Source organism: Chlorocebus sabaeus, chromosome 4, assembly GCF_047675955.1.
Source record: "Chlorocebus sabaeus isolate Y175 chromosome 4, mChlSab1.0.hap1, whole genome shotgun sequence".
Lineage (NCBI taxonomy): Eukaryota > Metazoa > Chordata > Mammalia > Primates > Cercopithecidae > Chlorocebus > Chlorocebus sabaeus.
Window position 1 is genome coordinate 9,840,992 of NC_132907.1, and position 23,428 is coordinate 9,864,419.

A 23,428-nucleotide genomic window follows, 5' to 3' on the forward strand; every position below is an offset into this window, starting at 1 on the left:
AGGCACTTGCCAGTTCCTAAGCTGTGTAGCTGAGACGCTAAGCAGAAAATAGTAGCTAAAAGGCTAAAAAAATAACTACAAATCCAGTAGTTTGACAGTGCTGGGAGGGAAAAAAAAAATGAATTTCAGGCTTTCCACTGAGACCCCTGAAGGGCTCTGCCTTCATGATAAGGGCAAATCAGAAATGGAACAGCCTTTACAAGATGTACCATCCCTACACTATCCGTAAGAACAATTCTTTCTGGACATAGTAACATTATTATCCATAGTTTCCATAGTTTTTCATGTACAATGTTTACCATTCAATCAAACTAAGTAGACACTACAGGCATCAGGATTAAATGGCTAAAAGTTGCTGGGATTACAGGCGTGAGCCACTGTGCCCAATCTTAAAAGAAAAATCTGTTTTCTAAATGAGAGACTTGAGTTTAGTTCTCATTAACATAACTTTTTCATACTAGGTTTCAGACTTGGTATCATTAAATATAATTCATGACAAAGACTTTTTTTAGTGTCTTCATATTCTTTTAAGTCACCTTCAACAAGAAACTGCACAAGAAACAAGTTACAACTTCATAGCAAGTGATAAAAGTATATTTATTGCTTTTCCCCATACCAGACAGAAACTCCTTTCTTGTTACTAACCAGAATAGGAATCATTCAGAATCTTCAACTTGTACTTCAAGGATCTGATCCTTCTTTTTACTCTAGCAGTTCTTTCTCTTTTACTGTCAAGTGTAATGTGGACCTTTCTTTTGATTGTGCCAACAGATTTCCAATCTAACTGCATCTGTTCATATAAACTAATGCTAAAGCTTTTCTTCAGTCTTACAGATATTGCTATATTCCTCTTAATACTTCCTTAAGATTCATATAATTCCAGTTGTAAGTATTACTAGTGAATCATTTTTAACTTCATTTTTCCCAGGTTGAATTTCTGCCTTAAATCCATAAACTGTCAAAACACGTATCTTTTTGTATTGTACATATAATTTGACGAAGTTTACTCATTCTTCAGTAAACCTGCAAAATGAGAATCATTCCCCAAAAGTTTTTCTCCTGTAATCAAAACTTTTATCAAAACTTTTCTTTTGGACAGCTAACATACTTCAGCATCCAACAGTAGGTATTTTGATTCCACTTCTCACATAAAACTGAAAACGCATGCAACTGAAGCAGCTTAGATTTTATTACAGCCTCCATTTCATTCTGTTATTTAATATGGAATTCAGGTCTACAGACAAACATATATCCAATCTTGACATAAAATCTTTAAATGTTCCTATCATGAAGGCTCATCATCAGTCATTAACTAGCATTTCCATAGGACGTTCGTTGTTTCAAAGTATTAAAGAAATACATTTAACAAATGTATTTTTTTCGGGGCCTAGTAAGTGAGTTACATTTTTTTAAAATTATTTTTCATCTTACGAGTCTAATGACTTGCCAATGTTAGTCACTAAATTGCCCTTATTGGGGGAAGATTAATATCAGTACATTAAGGCTAATTATAAAGTAGTAAAAATGAAAAATATATCAAATTTATTATGTTCTTTTCAAGAACCTCCTTATATATTTTACGATAATTACAATTTTAACTTCCCTGTTAATTGAAAGAAATGTAAGAAACAAAATGAGACATTTCTGCTTCAACATAAAAAGTAGCTTCATGATGATTAACAAGCTGTGAATAAAGTAATATTCAGAGTACCTGGATGACTGAACAAGAAAGTAGGAAGTACTGAAGCCACTATAAAAAGTTCTCTGTCTCCAAGTGTTATGCACCAATTCTTTTGCCCCAATAAAATAATGAATTGGAACAGTTTATACAGGGATCATACGATTTCAAGTGTTACAATTTTTGAAATGTAAAACATCTGTTAAATACTTGTACTACAATAGGATTTTACAACCACTAGTATCTCAAGGGACACCTACACTGATTAATGGAACACTGGTTAGGAAGCTGTGCTTAACTATCCAAATAAATTCATACCTATCCTCCAAGAATCAAGAACCACCTATTTCATATTACTGATTTCAATGAAGTTGTTCCCAAAATATCATCCGACTTTCACTGTTTTAATTGTTTTCACGATAATAAACTACATTTAGTAGTGAATAGTGTCGTCTCTCCAATATCCATTTCACCCATACATATGGTAAGTAGAGCAGCCTCACTGTTTGGGTGAGATCACTTCTAGCAGCAGATCTGGGCACAAAAGGGCCTCCTCATTCTATCGGGATAATCCCATTCCTTTTGCTACCTCAGGTAACCTAGAACTAAAAATTGGTTGAGAGGTGGCTCAACAGAATATTTTCAAGATTTTTAATAATTATGGGAGTGAATGCCTACAGCCCTTTCTCTGGTGCTGTTTGCCACCTTGCTACTATGTAGGGAACTGGTTTGAGGAAGGATTCAACCCACAAGAAGGGTGCAGAGTAGAACTAAAGAGAAAAGCCAGAGACCTGAATCAACCACATTTGAAGGCTAAGATTCTCAGGTTGTGAAAAAGGAGCAGAAAAATCTCAAGAAATCCTGTCTCGCCCAATCTTCGTGTTTTTTGGAACAACTCTTTATGAGGTATCAGAGAGTATTCAAGGAAAAAAAAAAGGGTACCTTTGTACAATGAATTTATAAAGTAATTCATACTATTTTAGAGATTCACAATATAAACACTAGCTAAGAATACAAAAAGCCTTGCTATATATAAGTAAAACTATTTGTTCAATCAGCATTCCCCAAACCTATCTGATCATTTTTAAAAACTGTCAAAATCACAAATAACACTAATGTGATCTCCTAAACACACTCTGAAAAAAGAAATGACAAGGCTATATATTTTACAGGTATTTCTCTTAAGAGAAATATTTCAACAGGATAAAACATAGATTTGCCTCACAGAAATGCCATCCTGCAGCAGAAAAACAAGCTGTTGAAACATTTGTTTTAACTGCTTTTTCTCTAACTAATTGTGACAATAGGTAATAAAAGTGGTAAGTACATCTAAAAAGACTGGGATGGATTACTGATAATACTAATGGTGAAAGGTAAAAGGCCGTTGTTCTTGAGCAAAAATCCAGATGTAATCAAGAGCTGGATTTGTCCTCTGATGTTTAGGATCAGCTTATACATTTATATTCATTTTTTTAAAACCAAGAAATCAATATAAGAATTTTTTTTTTAATTTCAAATACATTTTTCCTATCAAGACAATTTTAAGATTATTTTTTAACGTTAACTTTTCTCAAGAACTTGCTTACAGAGTTAATGGCAGAATTGAGTGCACCTAGTACTCTTGGGTACACTGAGTTAAAGCATGTGAAAAAAAACAGAGGAAAGATGACAAAGACTCAAAGTCAGTCACTCAAAAGATTGCTGGTGGGGGCAGGGAGAAAACATGCCTTTTACTACAGGAAATGTCATGCCAAAGATTTCTATGCAATACAATGGAGTAGACTTTATGCATATGTTAGTCTAAAATTAAGCAAGGAAGGCAAAAATTACCTAGGAAGTATATCTACTACTGTTAGAAGATAATTTTAGGGCTCTCAAAATTGTTTTGCTTTGTTTATACCCACTATTTTATTACTAAGACAATCCTGAAAGAAAAATAGGAAACCAGTCTCTTACCTGCCAAAGAGACTATCGTGAACGACATAGACAGAACATACACTGAGATCTATTAATCCTTTTGGTTTGGTAGCTCGTTTTTCGCTTTCAAAATAAATAAGCTGGGCATCACTACCCTCTAAGATAAAATATAAATTTTTCCAACGTTTCCCTTTGCCTGTTAAAAAAATAATAATTATTATTTTCTCTTAGCCAAATAATTGTGAAATTCTACATATTATTAAAATTAGTGTTTCTAAAAATATGAATCAATTTTTATTCCAAAGCTTATGTAATATGCCAATTCTTACATAATGAGAAAATGCCTGTAACAAATCTATACAAAAATGCCTTTTGTTACATTACTTGTTTTAATCACAGAGTAAATGTTCAGAATACTTTATATCTTCAGAGATTTCACCATGAGGAAATCGTCAAAATTCTTGTTTTGGAGTAATTCTTTAACAGTCTTCAGGAAAAAATTCTTCCACTAAAGCACACCCCACCCACAATTCCCCAACATGTCTATGTCAAATTGAGGTAAATCTGTAAAATATCAATACTATGAATGTGCTATGTGCCATAAGGAGTTCCTCAAAAATAAAAGAGAGAGAAAGAAAAAGAAAAATAAACCATGGGCTGAAGAAACATTCTGGTTGAAAATATAGACTTTTAAATATACCTACACTCTAAATTTTGAAGAATGTTTATATATGGGCTCTAAACAAGTGTCAGTTACTAATAACTCATGTCAAAACTTATTAAATATATATCACAATAAGTTCGGAGCTCCATATTTACAACATCTCTATCAAATGGGTTAATGATGAAAGTCTGAACTTACTCTTTTTCAGAAGATAACCTTTCTTAACAATATTTTTATAGAAGGCATCCTTTGTTTTACGACGGATGGTATTATAAATTTCCTTGCCATCCACTGCGTCATTGAGTACTTGTTCTTGATCCTGAATTTTAAAAAACATTAAAATTATTTCATACATTCTTGATGGAAATGAAGTAAAAAATCTATAAAATTACCAATTAAAAGCCAAAGTACTTAAAATACCAAAATCTAGATATACATAACACATAAATGATTTTTTGCTTTCCAAAGAAATTCTCAGAAATGTTTCCTTATAATTTTGAAGAACACAGACAACGTTCACAGAAAGATTTCCTTGCCAATCCCAAGAACAACTAATAAGTTGTCTGTTTCCATGGATACCTAATAAACTATTTTCAAATATAGTCAGTTATACTTTATAGCAAATAATGTTTTAAAAACATAAACTTGCCACAGCATAACTGGTAAATTAGGACCCAATATAAGCATAAAGCAAATTCATGTTTGCTTATGCACAGTTGTGTCTGTGAGAAATACTAGGTGAATACAGACAACAGTACCCAGGTGAAATAAGACATGAGAATGAACAAAACATACACACTTCGAATACCTAACAGTTCCCTCAATCCACTAAGTGTGTCACATGCCACACCCATGCATCTGCAGCTGGTGTTATAACCCTGATTTCAGATAATCCTCCTCTGCCAATCTGCAACATTCCCACGCTTCAACCCTACCAATGGCCATTTCCACATGTAAACTTCAGGTCTTTCTTCAAGGTAAAGTGCCATATTTATTGTAGTATGTACATATTTATTAAAAAGAAAATATATAAAATTAAGCAACATGTTTATATTAGGTTCTTTCTTAATGTATCATTGATGAAATTTCTAAGTGTTACACCCTTAACCTCACTTTTCCCAAAAGCCCTGTGGTTTTGATTGCCTGATTTTGCATAATGCTATGATTTTTAGGAATGTATATGTTACATTTTAGCAAAACTTACATTAATTGCTAAATCCCCTGAGAAAAAGAATTATATCAGGATGCCTTTATCATGATCTTTCCAGAATGAATGAATCTTCAATTTTACTATTAAGGTCAGTTGGACTGTTTTAGTTTTCTGGTTTCCTTTTTGAGTAGCTCTTAACTATTTTGCAAGGATTAATATTTTATGACTTTTAGTCCATCTTACAAACTTCATGGGTCCATTCAATCCTCTTATAAATCTAAGTTATGCTGTAGGATTTTCACAATCCTCTCTCTCCTGTATCTTGAAATATTATGCTGTTTCATCATCCTAGGAACTATTTCATCATTACTCAGAATTATTCCCAAGTTTATGCTAAAAAATTACTAAAATAATAAGAAAATAGAAGAATGAATTGCCTACAGCAGGGTTGACAAACTATGGCATGCAAGCTAAATCCAGTCCACCACCTGTTTTTTATACATAAAGTTTTATTGGAACACAGCCATGCTCATTCCCTAACATGCTGTCTGTGGTTGCTTCCAGATAAAAAGACAGACTTTAGTGGACACACTAAATGAACTGCAAAACCCTTTACAGAAAATTTTTGCCAACCCCTGGCCTAGATAATATAACTGAAATAAATCATCTGTATTGCATCACTCTGGGTGTTTTCGTGTCTGTGTGTGTGTGTGTGTGTGTGTGTGTGTGTGTGTGTGTGTGTGTTTTAACTGTGTTGCAAAGTATTGCACCGTCTTTTGTAAAAATATAAAAGGCCATCTTTGCTGTATTTTTAGCTTTGATTGATCGTACTTAAAATATTCAGAACTCTTTATTTTCTGCTCATAAATGATAAAGAGAAAAAAACTGATCCAGGAAGATATCTGGCAATTAGAAAAATCAGAAAATGAATGCAAAGAAATAGCACTCTAGACTCTACCATGATGGCAGAATTGATTTTGATAAACAAATCTCAGACTATTCTTCAGATGATGATATATTTGAATTTTCTCAAACTCAAGAATCACTGAGTGAACCATATTACTTCTAAGGGGAAAAAAAAGGAAATATGATGTTCTCATCTGGTTAGTTATTAAATAGGAAGAATGTCGTCATGCAATATTTTGTGATAAGAACCTGGATTATCCTGTTTGGCTAAAAAGAAATGAGACTATTTAAATTTTTGTATGTACATCAAAATTTACGGCCGGGCGCGGTGGCTCAAGCCTGTAATCCCAGCACTTTGGGAGGCCGAGACGGGCGGATCACGAGGTCAGAAGATCGAGACCATCCTGGCTAACACGGTGAAACCCCGTCTCTACTAAAACTACAAAAAAACTAGCCGGGCGAGGTGGCGGGTGCCTGTAGTCCCAGCTACTCGGGAGGCTGAGGCAGGAGAATGGCATGAACCCGGGAGGCGGAGCTTGCAGTGAGCTGAGATCCGGCCACTGCACTCCAGCCTGGGCGACAGAGCGAGACTCCGTCTCCAAAAAAAAAAAAAAAAAAAAAAAAAAAAATTTACTTAATATGACTTGTGAATGGGCAAATATTAAAGGCCCTTTGTATAAAAAATTACTGAAAGTAAACATAGAAATTTTAAAATTCACTGGATTGATCACTCTTATAAACAACGTTAATTGCTGTTTTAAAATCTAAACAAAAATATTTTACAATTATGGAGCAAAGGACACTGTACTCTCCAACAAAATTATGAGCCATCAAAGTTTTCAAAAGTACTGCATTTTGCTTGTGCCTTTAATCCCAGGACTTTGGGAGGCTGAGGCAGGATCATCTGAGGTCAGGAGTTCAGGACCAGCCTGGCCCACATGGTGAAACTCTGTCTCTACTAAAAATACAAAATTAGCTGGGCGTGGTGGCACGTGCCTGTAATTTCAGCTACATGGGAGGCTGAGGCAAGAGAATCGCTTGAACCCAGGAGGCGGAGGTTGCAGTGAGCTGAGATCACGCCATTGCACTCTAAGCCTGAACAAAAAAGAGCAAATTCTGTCTCAAAAAAAAAAAAAAAAGAAAAAACTACTGCATTTTGATAATACAAAAACAAGAAAGAATCATAAGCTAGATTGCAATAGTGATGTACTTAAAATATGGAAATGATATGATAGATATAATGCAAGAAGAACCAAAGTAATTACAAGTAGAACTTATTAGACGTATCTGATTTCAAATCTGGAATCAGAATTTACAAGATGGCTGTGTTTCAGGTCTGTGCACAAAGGGTGAAGAACTGTTAGTTGCATTGAAAATACTGTCCATTTCAGGTATGTAAGCCTTCCTAGACATGAAAACATGGAACAAAAATTTGGGTACGCTACATTTAAATTCTTATTACATTTTCCAATGCAGTTGTTTTTGGATCATACCCTGATTCTTGGTGATGCGAATTATTTGTAAAATGACTTAGGAATATAAAAAAATTAAAAGGGTACACTGGACCATGATGTTACAAATAGTGATGACTTTTTTTAACTTTCCTGGTAATACAGATTTGTATTTACCAAATCTTTAGTTCAATGGTGATGGCACTTAGTATTAGCTGCAGAATGGAACATTCTTGGAGTCTGTCATTTAAGACATGTAACCACACTAATATTTGGATTTAAATACTTGATTCCAAGATGCTCTATATAGGTCTTTTAAAAATCATATGAAAGTGGGGACTAGTCCACAAATCCTAAAGGATTCCAATGCACTAGATGATGCTATGGGCAAGAACACAACTTCACTTTTCAAGTCCTAGTAAATAATAGGAGGAAGCCTTCTCTGTGTGTTCCTTTTCTCAGCCCGAGAGATAGTTCTTAGATTTTTTACATTTCTCCCAAGGGAAGTTCCATAAACGGATTGGTGACAGTCTAACAGCTACTGAACCAAGCATTTCCCTAGAAGTTACATATGTAAGCTCCTGAAGGCAGACTTAACTTGCAGATCCTAGCTTTATTACTTAATGTAGGAAAACACCATTTAATATATTAATTCAATAACTGTTTGTTGAGTCCCAGGCATTGCTGTAGTTCTTGAAATACATCAGTGAACAAATCAAGGACCCCTATCCTCATGGAACTTATATTCTAACCAGGGAAAGATTAAAAATAAACATAAATAAATAAATTGTACTGTATGTTAGAAAATAAGCGCTTTGCAGGGTTGAGCAAGTTACAGTGTTAATTAAGGTGTCTAGGTAAGTGTCATTTGCTAATTTGCTAAGTTTTGAGCCAAAACTTGAAAGATTTAAGAGTTAGGCTAGTGGATATCCAAGGGAAAATAATTTTGGACACAGTGAACAGCTACAGCAAAGATCCTAAGGAAGGAAAGAGTCTGGCTTATTTATGAATAATAGTACAGAAGCAAGTATGAGTGAAAAAGAGTGGCAGGAGGATAGTAGAAAGAGACGAGTTCAGAAAATTAATGGACTGCCACTGTTGGGTCTTGTATGCCATTCTAAGGACTTTGGCTTTTATTCTGAAAGAAACAGAGAACATTTTCAAGTATTAAAACAGAGGAGTAACATGATCTGACATTTTAAATGGATCCCAGTGATAGCTGCATAGCATGCAGCATAAGGGGAAAAAGCTAGAAGCTAGTAGATTGAGGCAGATTCTGGTGGTGGTCATATTCTAGACATACTTTGAAGGCAGAGTCAGTATGATCTTCCTGACAGGTTAGATATAGAGTACAGGAAGAAAAAAGAGAAAAACTGAGGATGATTTAAGTTATTTACTTAACCTCTCAGCTCTCAGTTGCCTTATCTTTGAAATAGGTGTCGTCATTATAGTGTTACCTTGGTAAAGTTGTTGAGAAAATTAAATGAATGAACATGTATAAAAAACAGTGCTTAAAATGTAGTGCTAAAAAATGTAAGGCATTTTTATTATGGGGTGTATTGTCTCAAAAGGCCCCTTTTCTAATGCTTGTCTCGACAAGTGTTAATAGTTCCAGGAAGTAAGCAAACCTAGCTAGGATCTGCTCTTTCTTAGCCTTTGCCAGCATCTTAGCCTGAGTCTGGGTACACAGGGTCACCTCATTGGAAGATGAGGTGATTTGCTAGCTAATCAATTTGGCAATTAGTAAAAACATTTTACTTGCCTTTGTACTAATAGTTAAAATCCTGCTTGAAGAATGAGTTTTTTTATTCCCCAAACTTCTACTAAAACCTACTTTTCATTTCATGCTCCAAAATAATAGACCACAAATAGCACTTAATAGTTTCTGTGTAGCAATCAAATTGCTTTATAATCAATATTAATTATTTCTGAAGTATTCAAAGCATTATAGGCACTTTTGCAAAACCAACTGGAGGTTTGTTCAGTTATAAAACAGTAACACAAGAGTGAGGCACATTATGTATCTGAAGTAATTCTTAAAGCAGTCTTATAACATACGGCAAGTTTACTAGATGCCACATACTCTCTCTCTCTTTTTTTTTTTTTGAGACGGAGTCTCATTCTGTTGCCCAGGCTGGAGTGCAGTGGCGCAATCTTGGCTCACTACAACCTCCACCTCCTGGGTTCAAGCGATTCTCCTGCCTCAGCCTCCACAATAGCTGGGACTACAGGTGCATGCCACCATACCCGGCTAATTTTTTGTATTTTTAGTAGAGACAGAGTTTTCACCGTGTTAGCCAGGGTGGTCTTGATCAAAACTTAAATTAGAAAATTCTAAGTACAAATTCCGTATGGGGAAATGTATGATTTAATTTGGGGTCAAATAAAATCACTAATTCAAAGAGCCAAGGGGAATTAGAATTGAGGATACAGCAATGGAACTATATGGCAGGATCTGTCATCTGGAGGCAAAAGCATCTCTAATCCTGAAAAAAGACCCTAGCCGTGGTCTAAAAAGCACTCACCACATGTTATTTTAAAAATAGACATATAAAACATATATATTTTTGTGTGTGTGTGTCTGTGGGCTACCTTCTCTTCCAATTACTCTGCAGTAATCAAAAATTACTCAAAAAGTGAAACAAGATGGATGTTAAAATAGCAGTATTTAGACAAGCAGAGAGGAAGACTGACATGGCGATAGGAAGGAGCACATTAAGGTGTAAGACATATTAGTAACAATACAGGCAAGAGTAAAGTAGGTACTTCTTGCTGAAAAGCAGAGAATCATTCATTCAATCAATATTTATTAAATATCTAATGTTAGGTACTGTTCTAAGCACTGGGAAAAAAACAATGCAAACAAAAATCTCTGTTCTCATAGACCTTAGATTCTACTAGGAAAGCATGCAGGAACCAAGGAAAATATAGGCATACCTTGGAGGTATTTCAGATTTAGCTCCAGACCACCACAATAAAGCCAGCCATATGAATTTTTTGCTTTCGCAGTGCATGTAGAAGTTATGTTTACAACTATACTGTAGTCTGTTAACTGTGCAACAACATGTCTAACAATGTATACGTGTTAATTTAAAAATATTTTATTACTAAAAACTGTTGCAGCAGCCAAGGTGGCTCAAAACTGTAATCCCAGCATTTTGGGAGACCAAGGCAGAAGCCTTGGTCTTGAGGCCAGGAATTCAAGACTAGCCTGGGCAACACAGCAAGACTATCTCTACAAAAAATATTAGCTAGGCACGGTGGTGTACACCTGTAGTCCTAGCTACTGGGGAGCCTGAGGCAGGAGGATTGCTTGAGCCCAGGAGTTCAAGGTTGCAGTGAGCTACAGTTGAACCACTGTATTCCAGCCTCAGCCACAGGGCAAGACCCTGACTCCGGGGGGGGGGGGGGGGGGGGGGGAACTAACAATCATCTAGGCCTTCAGTGAGTCATAATCTTTATGCTGGTGAAGGGTCTTGCCTTGATACTGATGTCTGCTGAGTGATTAGGGCAGTGGTTGCCAAAGGTTGGGGTGGTTGTGGCAATTTCTTAAAAATGAAGTCTGCTGCATCAATTGACTCTTCTTTCACAAAAGAAATTCCCTAAAATGCTCTTTGATACCATTTTACCCACAGTTGAACTTCTTTCAAAACTGGAGGCATTCCTCTCAAACCCTCTTGCTGCTTTATCAAGTTAAGTTTATAGAATATTCTAAATCCTTTGTTTTCATTTCAATAGTGATCACAGGATCTTCACAGGAGTAGATTCTATCTCAAGAGACCACTTTCTTTTCTCATTCATAACAAGCAACTCCTCTTTCGCTCCAGTTTCATCACAGAAGTGGAGTAGTTCAGTCACATCTTCAAGCTCCACTTCCAAATCTAGTTATCTTGCTATTTCTACCACATCTGCAGCTACCTCCTCCTCAAAGTCATCTTGTAGTCTTGAGCCCCTCAAAGTTATCCATAAGAGTTGGAATCAGCTTCTTCCAAACTTCTGTTAATGTTGTTATTTTGGCCTCTGCCCATGAATCACAAATGTTCTCAATGGCATCTAGAATGATGAATCCTTTCCAAAGGGTTTTCAATGTACCTTGCCCAGATCCATAAGAAGAGTCACTATTTTTGGCAACTATAACATTATGAAATTATTTCTTAACTAAGGATTTGAAAGTCAAAATTACTCCTTGATCCGTGGGCTGCAAATATAAGCTGTGTTAGCTGGCATGAAAACAACAATCTCCTTGTACATCTGTATCTGAGCTCTTGATTGTAGAGTTGCATTGTCAGTGATCAGTACTATTCTGAAAAGAATAGTTTGTTCTGAGCAGTAGGTTTCAAAAGTGGCCTTAAAATGTTCAGTAAACCATGCTGTAAACAGATGGGCTATCATGCAGACTTTGTAGTTCCATTGACAGAGCACAGGTACAGTAGATTTGGCATAATTCTGATGCTCCTAGGATTTTCAGAATTGTCAATGATAACTGGTTTCAACCTAAAGTCACCAGCTGCATTAGCCCCTGAAAAGAGTCAGCCTGACCTCTGAAGATTTGAAGCCAAGCATTAACTCTTGCCATGAAAGTCCTAGCTAACATTTTCAGATAGAAGGATGTTTTCTTTACACTGGAAATCTGTTGTTTAGCCACCTTCAACAGTTATCTTCTGGATAACTTGCTAGTTATCTTCTGGAAAACTAGCTAGATGTTCTGGGTAACTTGCTACAGTTTCTTTGCTTCACCTTACACTTTTATGTTATGGAGGTAGCATCTTTCCTTAAATCTTATGAATCAACCTCTGCTAGCTTTCAACTCTTCTGCAGCTTCCTTACCTCTGTCAGCCTTCACAGAATAGAAAAGAATTAGGACTTTGCTTTGGATAGGCTTTGGCTTAAGGGAATGTTATCCCTGGTTTAATCTTCAATCCAGACCACTCATATTTTCTCCATATCAACAATAAGTGTGTTTCACTTTATTATCATTCATGTGTTCAGTGCAGTAGCACTTTTAATTTCCTTCAAAAACTCTTCCTTTGCATTCACAACTTGGCTGTTTGGTGCAAGAGACCTAGCTTTCAGCCTATTTTGGCTTTCACCATCCCTCCCTAAGCTTAATCCTTTCTAGCTTTTGACTTAATGTGAGAGACATGTGACTTCTCCTTTCACTTGACCATTTAGAGGCCACTGTAGGGTTATTAATTGGTCCAATTTCAATAGTGTTTTTTCTGGAGAAATAGGAAGGCCCAAGGAGAGGAAGAGAAACAGAACCAGCCAGTCAATGAAGCAATCAGAACATACACTACATTTATTGATTAAGCTTGCAGTCTTCTTCAGATGCAGTTCATGGCACCCCAAAACAATTGCAATAGTAACATTAAAGATCACTGATCACAGATCAACCTAACATATAATAGTGGAAAAGTTTGAAACATTATAAGAATTACCAAAATGTGACACTAAGACACAAATGAGCACATGCTTTGGAAAAACAGTAGCCATCCTCGTTGCCACAAACCTTCAATTTGTAGAAGAAAAAAAAAACTATCTTTGAAGCATAATAAGGCAATGCACAATAAAATGAGGTGTGCCTGTATGTTAAAATGTGGCAAGATTATGATTCTTGAATTTATATTTAGCTTCAGATTAATGATTCCTCATCCCCCTGCCCCCCCCCCCCCCAATTAACTGCAATAAGTAGTAGGTATAACCACATGAAATGAACTTGTTAGGAGGAAACATCAAGAAACTAGGCACACTACAAATCACTGTACAACTGCAGCTGGGTACCCAAAACCCTTAATAATCCTTTATGTCCCTAGAATAACAGTACCTCCATTTTCCACTTAGGAAAATTATTAATCCATCTTTTGAAGCACCTTTTTCTAACTCCTGTTATAACATTTCCCTACCATAAATTTCAAAAAGTGCAATGAGGAAGAAACAGAAGCTAATCACCCTAAGCATTAAGCAACTGATATTTAACAGGCTCTCTTGCTCAAGGCCAATCTTTCCTTTTATGTTCTAGATTCTATTCATTTTTGTCTTCTCTAGGACCTTGTCCGTAAGATACTGCCACCACCCATCTCCCCATACGACATCACTCTCTTTACTACTATATAGTTTTTACTCAGAGTATACAGACATTCTCAAATTCTCTCACCATAAAACTACAGGCAAATAAAGAAAAAGTGTAAACCATTTTCTGCCCTAATCCTCCTCTGTCAGTATTTTCTATTTCCTTTTATTACTCCCCAGGCTTTAATAAGCCTGGCTGTGGTTTACTACTGCTGTCTCTACTTTTGCCTCCAAAAAACTCACTCCTGGACCTATTGCAACTTACCTTCCTCCACAACTGCTTCTAATCTCAAAAACCTACTAGGTTGCTCCTGATTACCTAAAATCAACATAGATAAAAACTAAAAGATTCTCTTACAGTTTACTTTCTAAAAAATCTAAATAATCTGTAGTTTTAAGTTGTATCCAATTTTAATTGTACAAATGTGTGCAAAAACATACCACCAAAATGCATTTTAAAATAAAATGCTAATTATTGCAATAAGAAACACAACACTGACCTGCATTGGTACAGGTTCCTTAAGATAATATCCTTCAACAATCTGTTCTTTTCGATAGTGATCTATGATGTCCCCAATGCTGTTAAAATAAAAATTTCTAATATTAATCCGTCTGATAAAAATGCAAAATCTTAAAAAATATGTGTAAACTTTCTTACCAAGGATTATCTTAATTAGCAAATTTTTTTCAAAGCACATAACACAAACACATTAATAGAATAAATGATCATAACATTCATATTATTTTAGAAAAACCAGAATGTTCTCAATATAGATTTACAGGCCAGAATACATGGCCCAGGTTCTGATTTTCCATACCCATCAAGTGGGCAGCCAGGTCAACAATACCATATTCAAAGAGTCACCATAAATGAGGAAATGATTAAAAGTCTACCTTTTTTTTCACCCCCAAGAGTACTTCTGAGATACTAAGAATGAAAAATTCACAGAAACATGGCATTTATTTAGGAAGCAGAATTCAGGTAAATTAAGAATTTTTATTATCACATTTACACATTCTGGTTTTATATTAGAAACAGGTCATAAAACACATGAAAAGCAGGCAAAAAGAAGAAAAAAAACCCAGCTAATGTTACATGTAGGATTATCACTACGGGGAGAAAAGCTTATTATTTTGATTAAAGGTACTACAAATTGGGAAATATTGGGAAAATATTACAAAAAAATAAAATGACAAACTGTGTTTTAATATAAATTTTAGTGAACCACATATTTTTTTAAATATAAAGTTGTTTCTCTATAATCAGTCAGATCATTCTATTGTCCTGAATACATAAATCTTGGAATTTTAAACCTTCCTTTAATATAGTGGACAAATGGGAACTTTTGAGCTACTTAGGAAACACTTCTCCAGACAGATGTTGTTTAACCTACTGTATATATATAATTAGAATCTATGTGTGTGTACGCATCTTCAAGTATGTTATCTTCCCTATACTACAAAGTTAATTTAAACCAAATATAAGTAATGTTAAAAAACAAAACAAAAAGACCTGACAAGTTAACTAGTAGTATGAATGAACTTAACAGAAGCAGCATTTAACACAAGTCACAGAGGGGTGTGGTGAAAATGAAATAAATAAAAGCATTATTAAAAGAACAGGCAAAGTTTTATGTTTTTAAGAAAAAATCTAATACCATATAAATCCAAAATTATTAAAAGAAAAATGAAAATCAGGAAATATATTTGAAGATAGCTAGATTCCACTAAGGAGATGACTATGTGTTTTAAAGCAAAAAGCATCAAATCTATGAAAATCAGTAAACATCGAAGGCTTTTGGGCTCAGTAACTGTAAAATACAATCAATCCACTGTGGCACCTCAATGTTACAATATAATTGTTTTCCATAAACTGAGAGAAGAGGAAACCATTGGGAAGTACAGTTGATTGTCCACGAGCAAATTTAAAAGTGTGTGGCAATCAATCAGATAGGTTTTTACCAATGAGCTAGACTTAAAGAGTTTTTTAAAAAAATTACTCTTCCATTCATATTCTACCCAAAAACACCAAAATAAACAGTCAGGGGAGATACAACAAACCAGAATTTTCTAGACATTCATATAAGTTCCAGCCATGAAATAAGACAGATTTACATCTCAGAAAACTAAAACATATTCAATGTAAACTTACTTTTGAAATAAATGTGAGTTTCTAGAGACACTATGTTCTGTACTTTAATTTTTGTAATGCACTTAGCACATAAAACCATGTGCACTCTTCTTGAAGTCTAGATGGATGTTAATATTGTCTCATCAAGGTCTAGCCAAAATCTATTGTCTTCCTTCTCACCGCTCACTGAACTCTCATCTACTGATGAGAGTTTATATATCCCCTGAATTTATCATAGTCTGCATACCACACTGTCTTTTCTAATAAAACTGAGCACTAATAATGAAGAAACTGTATCTTTTTCTTTAATGTGTTTACACAGGATTTGTACAGTATATTTCACAAAGTAGTTAAGTCTATAAATGGCTGCTGAATTAAATTTGCTATTAAATGCCTCTTCTTTTTTAAAAAAACTCTGAATATAGGAACATTAAAGTTATGTCTTAACAGTTTCTAAATGAAAGACATAACTACTATCCCTCTTTATCAAGGTCTTGTGTATAGTTAATGGGGAGATGGGACAGCAGAGTATGGTTGTGTTAGATTTATTGAAAAATCTTACTTTATATGTTTATATCTAATAATAAACAATAAGCACAAAGATTTATCTTCCTAGGAATTATTTCTGACATTACTAACATTAATGCTGAAATGAAGTATATATTTCCAAAACAATTACAAAATCCTTCATTTTCACACACCTGATTCACATAATTTGTGGCTTTTTAAAAAAGTTTAATATTAAATCTAGAAACAATAAGATGAATTTATAAACAAATTCACAGGGAAGAAAAAGTATAAAAAAGTTCTGGGGGAATGGTCAAGGCCACTAAATTAATATACATTTAACTTTTTTAAAAAAAATCCTTATTTTGAAAACATAATATTGTAATAATTTGGACAGAAATCTACTTAAAATACTTCTTTTTTCATGTTCCATCATGGTCTTTAGCAACAAAAAGCGACCACCTTTACATGTTTTACCGACTGCCTCCAGTATGTAGGAAGAATTTCCAGTTTTGTATGACGTATCATAAGGAAGTTTAAGTTAGTAACAAGACGAACTTCAAAAAAAAAAAAATTCATGTAAATTATTTTATCTTTAAAAAGGATCTCAATATGGACATTTATTTAAGAAGACGATATATTTTCAATGTATGCAATACATTTTGTATGTTCTAAATCTCTAGAAAACTGGAATGGGGAAAAACTACATTCTTAAAGAGCTCAAATTGCAGCTAGCTGTATTTTCAGTGAGAACATCTAGAACTCAGATTGTTATGCAGAAAGTACTCAAGCAACCTGTATATGAGGTAGGCAAAGGGGTACAGCTGCCTAGACTCACTCACATCTTACATTTGATGTCTTTTAACAGTCAACTGAGCTTCTAGCAAGCAACCAGAAGAACTTGTTTTTGTTTTTTTTCAGATAAACAAGTTACAGAATCTCTATTCACTCAAATGTCTACTTTGATAAATTATAATTTGGATAGAGAACACTGCTGTGGCAGAGGGGTTAAACCAGGCAAATGTAAGTGTTTTAGAACAAGATTATGCCAGCCCCTGAAATAGGAAAACAATGCTACTCTAGAGTTATTAGGTATAGGAAAACCTTTACATTCACAAATGATTATTTTCTATTTGACAGAAAAATTGCTGACATTCTGTCATATGGTTTCTTCTATTAACTTCTTTTCCTAATCAAGTAACTATAATTCATTCTGAGTTTTGGGACAAACAATGAGTTTACTTTGAAAGTGAGAAGTAAAAACCAACAATCACAGATAAGAAATGTCAACTTGAGAACAACTCAATTACATAACATCTGTATAGTAAGTCTCAGGTACCTTTAGAAACTTTTTTTTCCCCCTACTAAAGTATCTCACTGATAAAATAATGTTGATGTATTTTATTTTCCTTCTCCTACAGATAATACACAGATTTAGTAAATCTGCTGCAAATAGCTTACGTCTAATTTTTAAAATCACAAAAATTATTTTGGAAGGAAAGTATAAGTTACTAATTTGTATTCATATTTGACACTGTCTAAAGAATTCTTGGGTATGACCACTATGAAATTACATTGAAGGTCTTATAATTTTTAGAAGTTAGAAACTTTTATATAATTTTGAATCTGAATACTGTTATCAAGATTTCAACTATTTTTACCAAAAGCAAAAGATAACTAAAAAATTATGATTTACCTGTTATAATACCGGCCTCCCATCATAAACTGATTGTTTGGTGTTGGACATATTTTAAATCGCTGAATATTTTCATTGGTCCGGAAATAAAGTGAATAATCACCAGGAGTATTATCTGAGGGTCTCACAAGAAAACTGCAGACCTGACCAACTGTAAAAATTAAGCTGTTAGTTTTTCCCTAATCAAATAAAAAAGAAAGATGTTAAGTAGTATTATTACAAAGTGCATTCAAAGTCATAAACATGTAAATTTTCACCAGGAACTTGTTTTATTTAAGGACAATTTCTTTCAAATTTTCTGGTTTATGATTCACAACCATCCATGTTGCTTGTCTGCTATCTCTCTGTTGTATCTTACTAGCTTTAATACATAAAAATAGAAAGCAGAAATTTTGCAGCCGTAACTTCTGGTTAGCAATATCTACAACTGTCATAATTTGGAAGGAACTTAAGCACAGTTAGGGAATACTGGCTAAAAATGCTAAATTCTGTTTGTAAATCCTTGTAATAAGAAGATTCTAAAAAGTGAAGACCAGTTTTGCTTAAGAATACTCTGTGCTTTATCAGTGTTTTCAATTAATCATTAAACAGTAATGACTGTGCCAGGCACAGTGATACATGCATATAATCCCAGCTATTCAGGAGGATCACTTGAGCCCGGGAGTTTAATACCAGCCTGGACAACACAGCAAGATCCTGCCTCTTAAAAAAAAAAATTAAAAAGTAATGACTGTAATAAAATAGAACCAAAAGCTTTTCACAAAGGTAGATTCAAAACAACTGAAACATGTGTATACATTATCAAAATCAATACACATACACTATATTTTATTCAATAGATATGCTCCTAATTTATAGATGCAAATTATATGTTAAATATGTCATATTAATTTTAGAGAAGTATTTCTGATATTGGCAGTGATTCATACTACTAAGATCCTCTGCCTTTTCTCCATTTAAGTCCAAATGATCCAGTAAAGATCAGGACTTGATTGTTTTTAGGAAAGCACAATGAATGCTTAGATTATAAGATATAAAGTTTGGGGGCAAATTACTAATAGTTCCAATCATCCAGTCAAGGCACATATTATCAAGTACTTCATGTTCAGTAAAAAGAAAAAAAATAAATCTCCTTAAAAAACTGAATCTTCAAGGCTTAATACATAAGTAAACATAAAAATTACAGAAATTGATTGTATAACGTGGGCTAAAATGAAAGTGTTTCTAAGTTGATACAACAAATCTTAGTGACAAGAATCCAAGATACTCTCTAAATTTCTTCTAGAATATGATAGGAATTTCATGCAAAATTATGCATGCAAGTCCTTATTTGTACTTCTCAGGAGAGAAAATCCCACCAGATCCTCAAAAGAGCACGACACAAAAAAAATGCAAACTAATGTAAGGAAATTTAAAGTTTAGCTCCTTTTCAACTTTGTATGCCTTAAAACAAAAGTACCTCAAGTACTTGATGGTGCAAGTTCCAAAAAAGAAACATATCCAAAATTCAATAAATTCACTAAACTACATATTTTTGGTTCCATACTGAAATAGCTGATAGAATGTCATTTTGGTTTAAAATTTCTTCTCTATTACTATCATGTAGCATTATCATGATCTTTTTTTATTTTTTGAACCTACTTAACGTACATCTTCACAATAAAATTGAGTACTTCAAAAACTATCTCAAATCTTTCAAAAGAATAAATTATTAATTTAAAATGCAATGCTTTATGGATTAAAACAATTCAGATTACCTCTTTAATAACTAGTGTTATCACCACAAGAATCTATTTCATTCAATATTTCACAGAAACTATTGAACAGTCAACATTTTTGAAGAACTAAAACTTTTAAATTACATACTAAAGCTCAAACTTGTCTGAAATCTTTATAAGATGTGGTTTGCCGAAGAAATGCTTGGTATTTAAATTAATTCAGCTTTAGATATTTAGTAGGAATAAACAATGACAGGATGGTTAAAACCACAATAAAAGTCAATTTTTACTTTTTAATTATAAGCACAAGAGTTTTGGGAAATGTTAAAATTAATACATATTAAATAAAGCTCAATCATATAATTCTACCAACTATACAAAGATAAATACAAGAATGTCTGCTATAGCTGAACAGCAAAAGAATAAAAACAATATAATATCCTTCTTCTGAAGACCAGTTAATTATGGTATTTACATAATGAAAAATTTAAATCCATAAAAAGAGTAATGAAAATTTTTATCTGCAGATACAAAATCATCTCCCAATATATATCTAACATGAAAAAAGTGTGTTGAATGTTCCTGTCTGTGTAGGTGTAGGGGTGAGAAAGAGAGATTCACAGAGACACAGAAAACTTCTAGAAACATGGGAAAAAAAACTATCACTTAGTGTTACTTCTGAGGAAGTGGACAGGGGCCTGGGGTAAAAGAAAAACACACTTTACTAAATTTTATAATACATATATGTTTAAAATATAAATAAAAACACCAGGTTCTTAGCACTGGACACGAAATTGTAACATGCATAAACACTAACTGAATGCTAAAGGCAAAACACATGATAAATGGTTTGTTCACTTTTTTATTCTCTTTAAACAGACATTAGAAAAGCAAGTGAATAAGTAAGTACCTGTCATTAGTAAATTATAAGCTTCCTGTTTGGAAATCTTCCCATGGAACCATCTTAAAAAGAGAATAAATTAGATATATAAAGTCCTTTTTGCTGTCATCATATGATCAAAATTAAATAACCAATATAGTAAGTTTAATTCAAAGTGATATGATAAAATAAATGCAATTAATCAAATCATCTCATTCTTATTACATTTTAATATATTTTATATACATATTATATTTTATTTCAACAAAATGTAGTAAAACTAGGAACTATCAAATATAAACTACAATTTTCATTACCAATACAAAAATGGCAATAATTTTTAATCCTGATAATAACAAACTGTTATAGGTCTTTTTTTTTTCTTTTTGCGGGGTAAGGGGAAGGAGTAGTAGTTCAGATAAAGCCTATTCCAGAATTTCCCTGAAAAAATTAATGAATTCATTTCTGAATTTTCCTATAACATCTGATAAATTCTCTCTTCAAATAAAATCAAGATGTTGACTCTTACTTTGCTGAAAGTCAGAATATAAGATTAGGTGATAAGAATGAGTGGATACCACCATCAAGAACTGAAAGAAGTACTTAGTGTTCCCAACTCTATTTGAGCTAACAACCTATCAAACTAGGTTGCTATGTATTTTATATTCTGTATTCTTAAATTAAGCCTTTAGAAATTATTATAAATGACATCACAGTCAAGATATAGAGCACATAATAACCCAAGTATTTAAAGGTTACCTTCAAATAAAATGATATATCTGATTTAAAAAGTAATTACTAGTCATCAAAGTACATAAAATCACCTCTTATTTAACTAAAGGCCTATAATCCATCTTGCTGATTAACACATCTTAATACCAGGCTGACAATTCCCAATCAACTATTTACTACTTTGTTGGATCTTCTTAGGGTCTACAAGTATTTTTAATAATAAAGAGCAAGCTGGAAATTAAACATAAGACTAAAACATGTAAATGCTCAAAAGTCCAGTGTGACAGGTTTAGAGGTTGTTCACATTGTTTTAAATGATCCATACAATTATTACTGGTGAAGTATGAAAATATAACTGAATTTTTACATTTTCACATGAATGAAAAGGTAAACTTTCCTTTAACACCATTCCAAGCATTAACTCACTAATTCAGATCTCCTGGTGCTCCCTGTGTAAATTTTGAATAATATAAAGCAAGAATACAACAACTAAAACAGTTCAGACTACAAGTAGTGAGGTTCTATATTGCATTCAAGTATAGGCTAAACGACCACTTACTACAAATGCTAGAGCAAGATTTTTATATTCTGGAAGAGAGTCAACTAGATGGCCTGACCTCCAAGACTAATCCTCTACTTCTGCAGTTTAAAAAAAAATTCAAAAAGAAAAGGGTAAAAAAATGACAGAGTTTACAGATGAACAAGATTATTTAGCATAAGCACACAGTCTGAAGCCAAAGTGGCAATATCACTTTCTAAAGTTTTAGTTTCATTCTTCAGACGTTTATTCCCATATAAAATTTATATATTTCAATCACATGTTTTCCAACAGTGATAAAAAGATGAGTCCCTGCTCTTATGAAGTTTCCACTCCTAGGCCGGGTATAGTGACTCATAATCCTGTAATCCCAGTACTTTCGGAGGCCAAGGCAGGAGAATCTCTTGATCCCAATAGTCCAACATCAGCCTGGGCAACATAGACCCTATCTAACTACAGAAACTAAGAACTATGTAGAAAATATAATAAGCACAGTGACAGGCACTGCCGAAGGCATTCTGGGAATAACAGAGAAGGGTACCAATTCTGTTGAGTGTGTAGAGAAGAAAATAAAGGAAGATTTTCTAGAGGGAAGTGATAAATGAGCTAAGTATGAATGGAAGAATTCTGGCCTAGGAAGCAGCTTGAGCAAAGGTATAAAGAAAAACAGCTATGAGCAATGGCTCACACCTGTAATCCCAACACTTTGGAAGGCCAAGGTGGGAGGATCACTTGAGGTCAGGAGTTTGAGACCAGTCTGGGCAGTATAGTAAGACCTGATCTCTACAAAAAAACAAAAAATTACAACATTTGCCAGGTGTGGTGGTACACACCTGTAGTCTCAGCTAATCAGGAGGCTCAGGCAGGAGGATCACTTGAGCCCAGGAGTTTGAGGTGAACTATGATAGCACTACTGCACTCTGGCTTGGGCAATGGCAAGAACCTATCTCTAAAACAATAAAGATAAAAGTATTATGCATTTGAAGACCTACATGCTGGAGACTAGGAAACTAGAGATGATAAGTGCTAGGAGTAGTAAAGGACAAAATAACCAGATAACAGATCATTTTTTAGGCTCTGCTAAGGTAAAAAGATGGAGAATCAGTATAAGATTCAATTTTTAAATTTGTATTGTTTCTGTTTTTATGGGTAATGTATACAACTATTTTGTATATTTTTATGGGGTACCAGTGAGGTTTTCATACAAACACATAATGTTTAATGATCAAGTCAGGATAACTGGGGTATCCATCACCTCAAGTACATATAATCATGTCTTTGTATTAGGCATATTCAAATTCCACTCTTTTAGCTATTTTAAAATATTCAGTAAATTATTTGGTAGCACCCTGTTGTGCTACCAAATACTAAATCTTATTCATTCTATCTAG

General features: G+C 33.8%; 1 protein-coding gene across 3 annotated transcripts in view; it reads right to left on the reverse strand.

The window, feature by feature from the left end:
• The window catches only part of RASA1 (RAS p21 protein activator 1), a 123,343-nt gene that overhangs the window by 22,887 nt on the left and 77,028 nt on the right, over window positions 1-23,428 (reverse strand). For all 3 annotated transcript variants that reach the window (XM_037982183.2, XM_007977578.3, XM_007977586.3), the window contains exons 7-11: window positions 20,798-20,850; window positions 18,170-18,320; window positions 14,336-14,414; window positions 4,458-4,578; window positions 3,635-3,791 (exon numbers count right to left, since the gene is read on the reverse strand). In XM_037982183.2, the coding sequence (XP_037838111.1) occupies window positions 3,635-3,791; window positions 4,458-4,578; window positions 14,336-14,414; window positions 18,170-18,320; window positions 20,798-20,850 (561 nt within the window). The remainder of the gene's footprint in view (window positions 1-3,634; window positions 3,792-4,457; window positions 4,579-14,335; window positions 14,415-18,169; window positions 18,321-20,797; window positions 20,851-23,428) is intronic.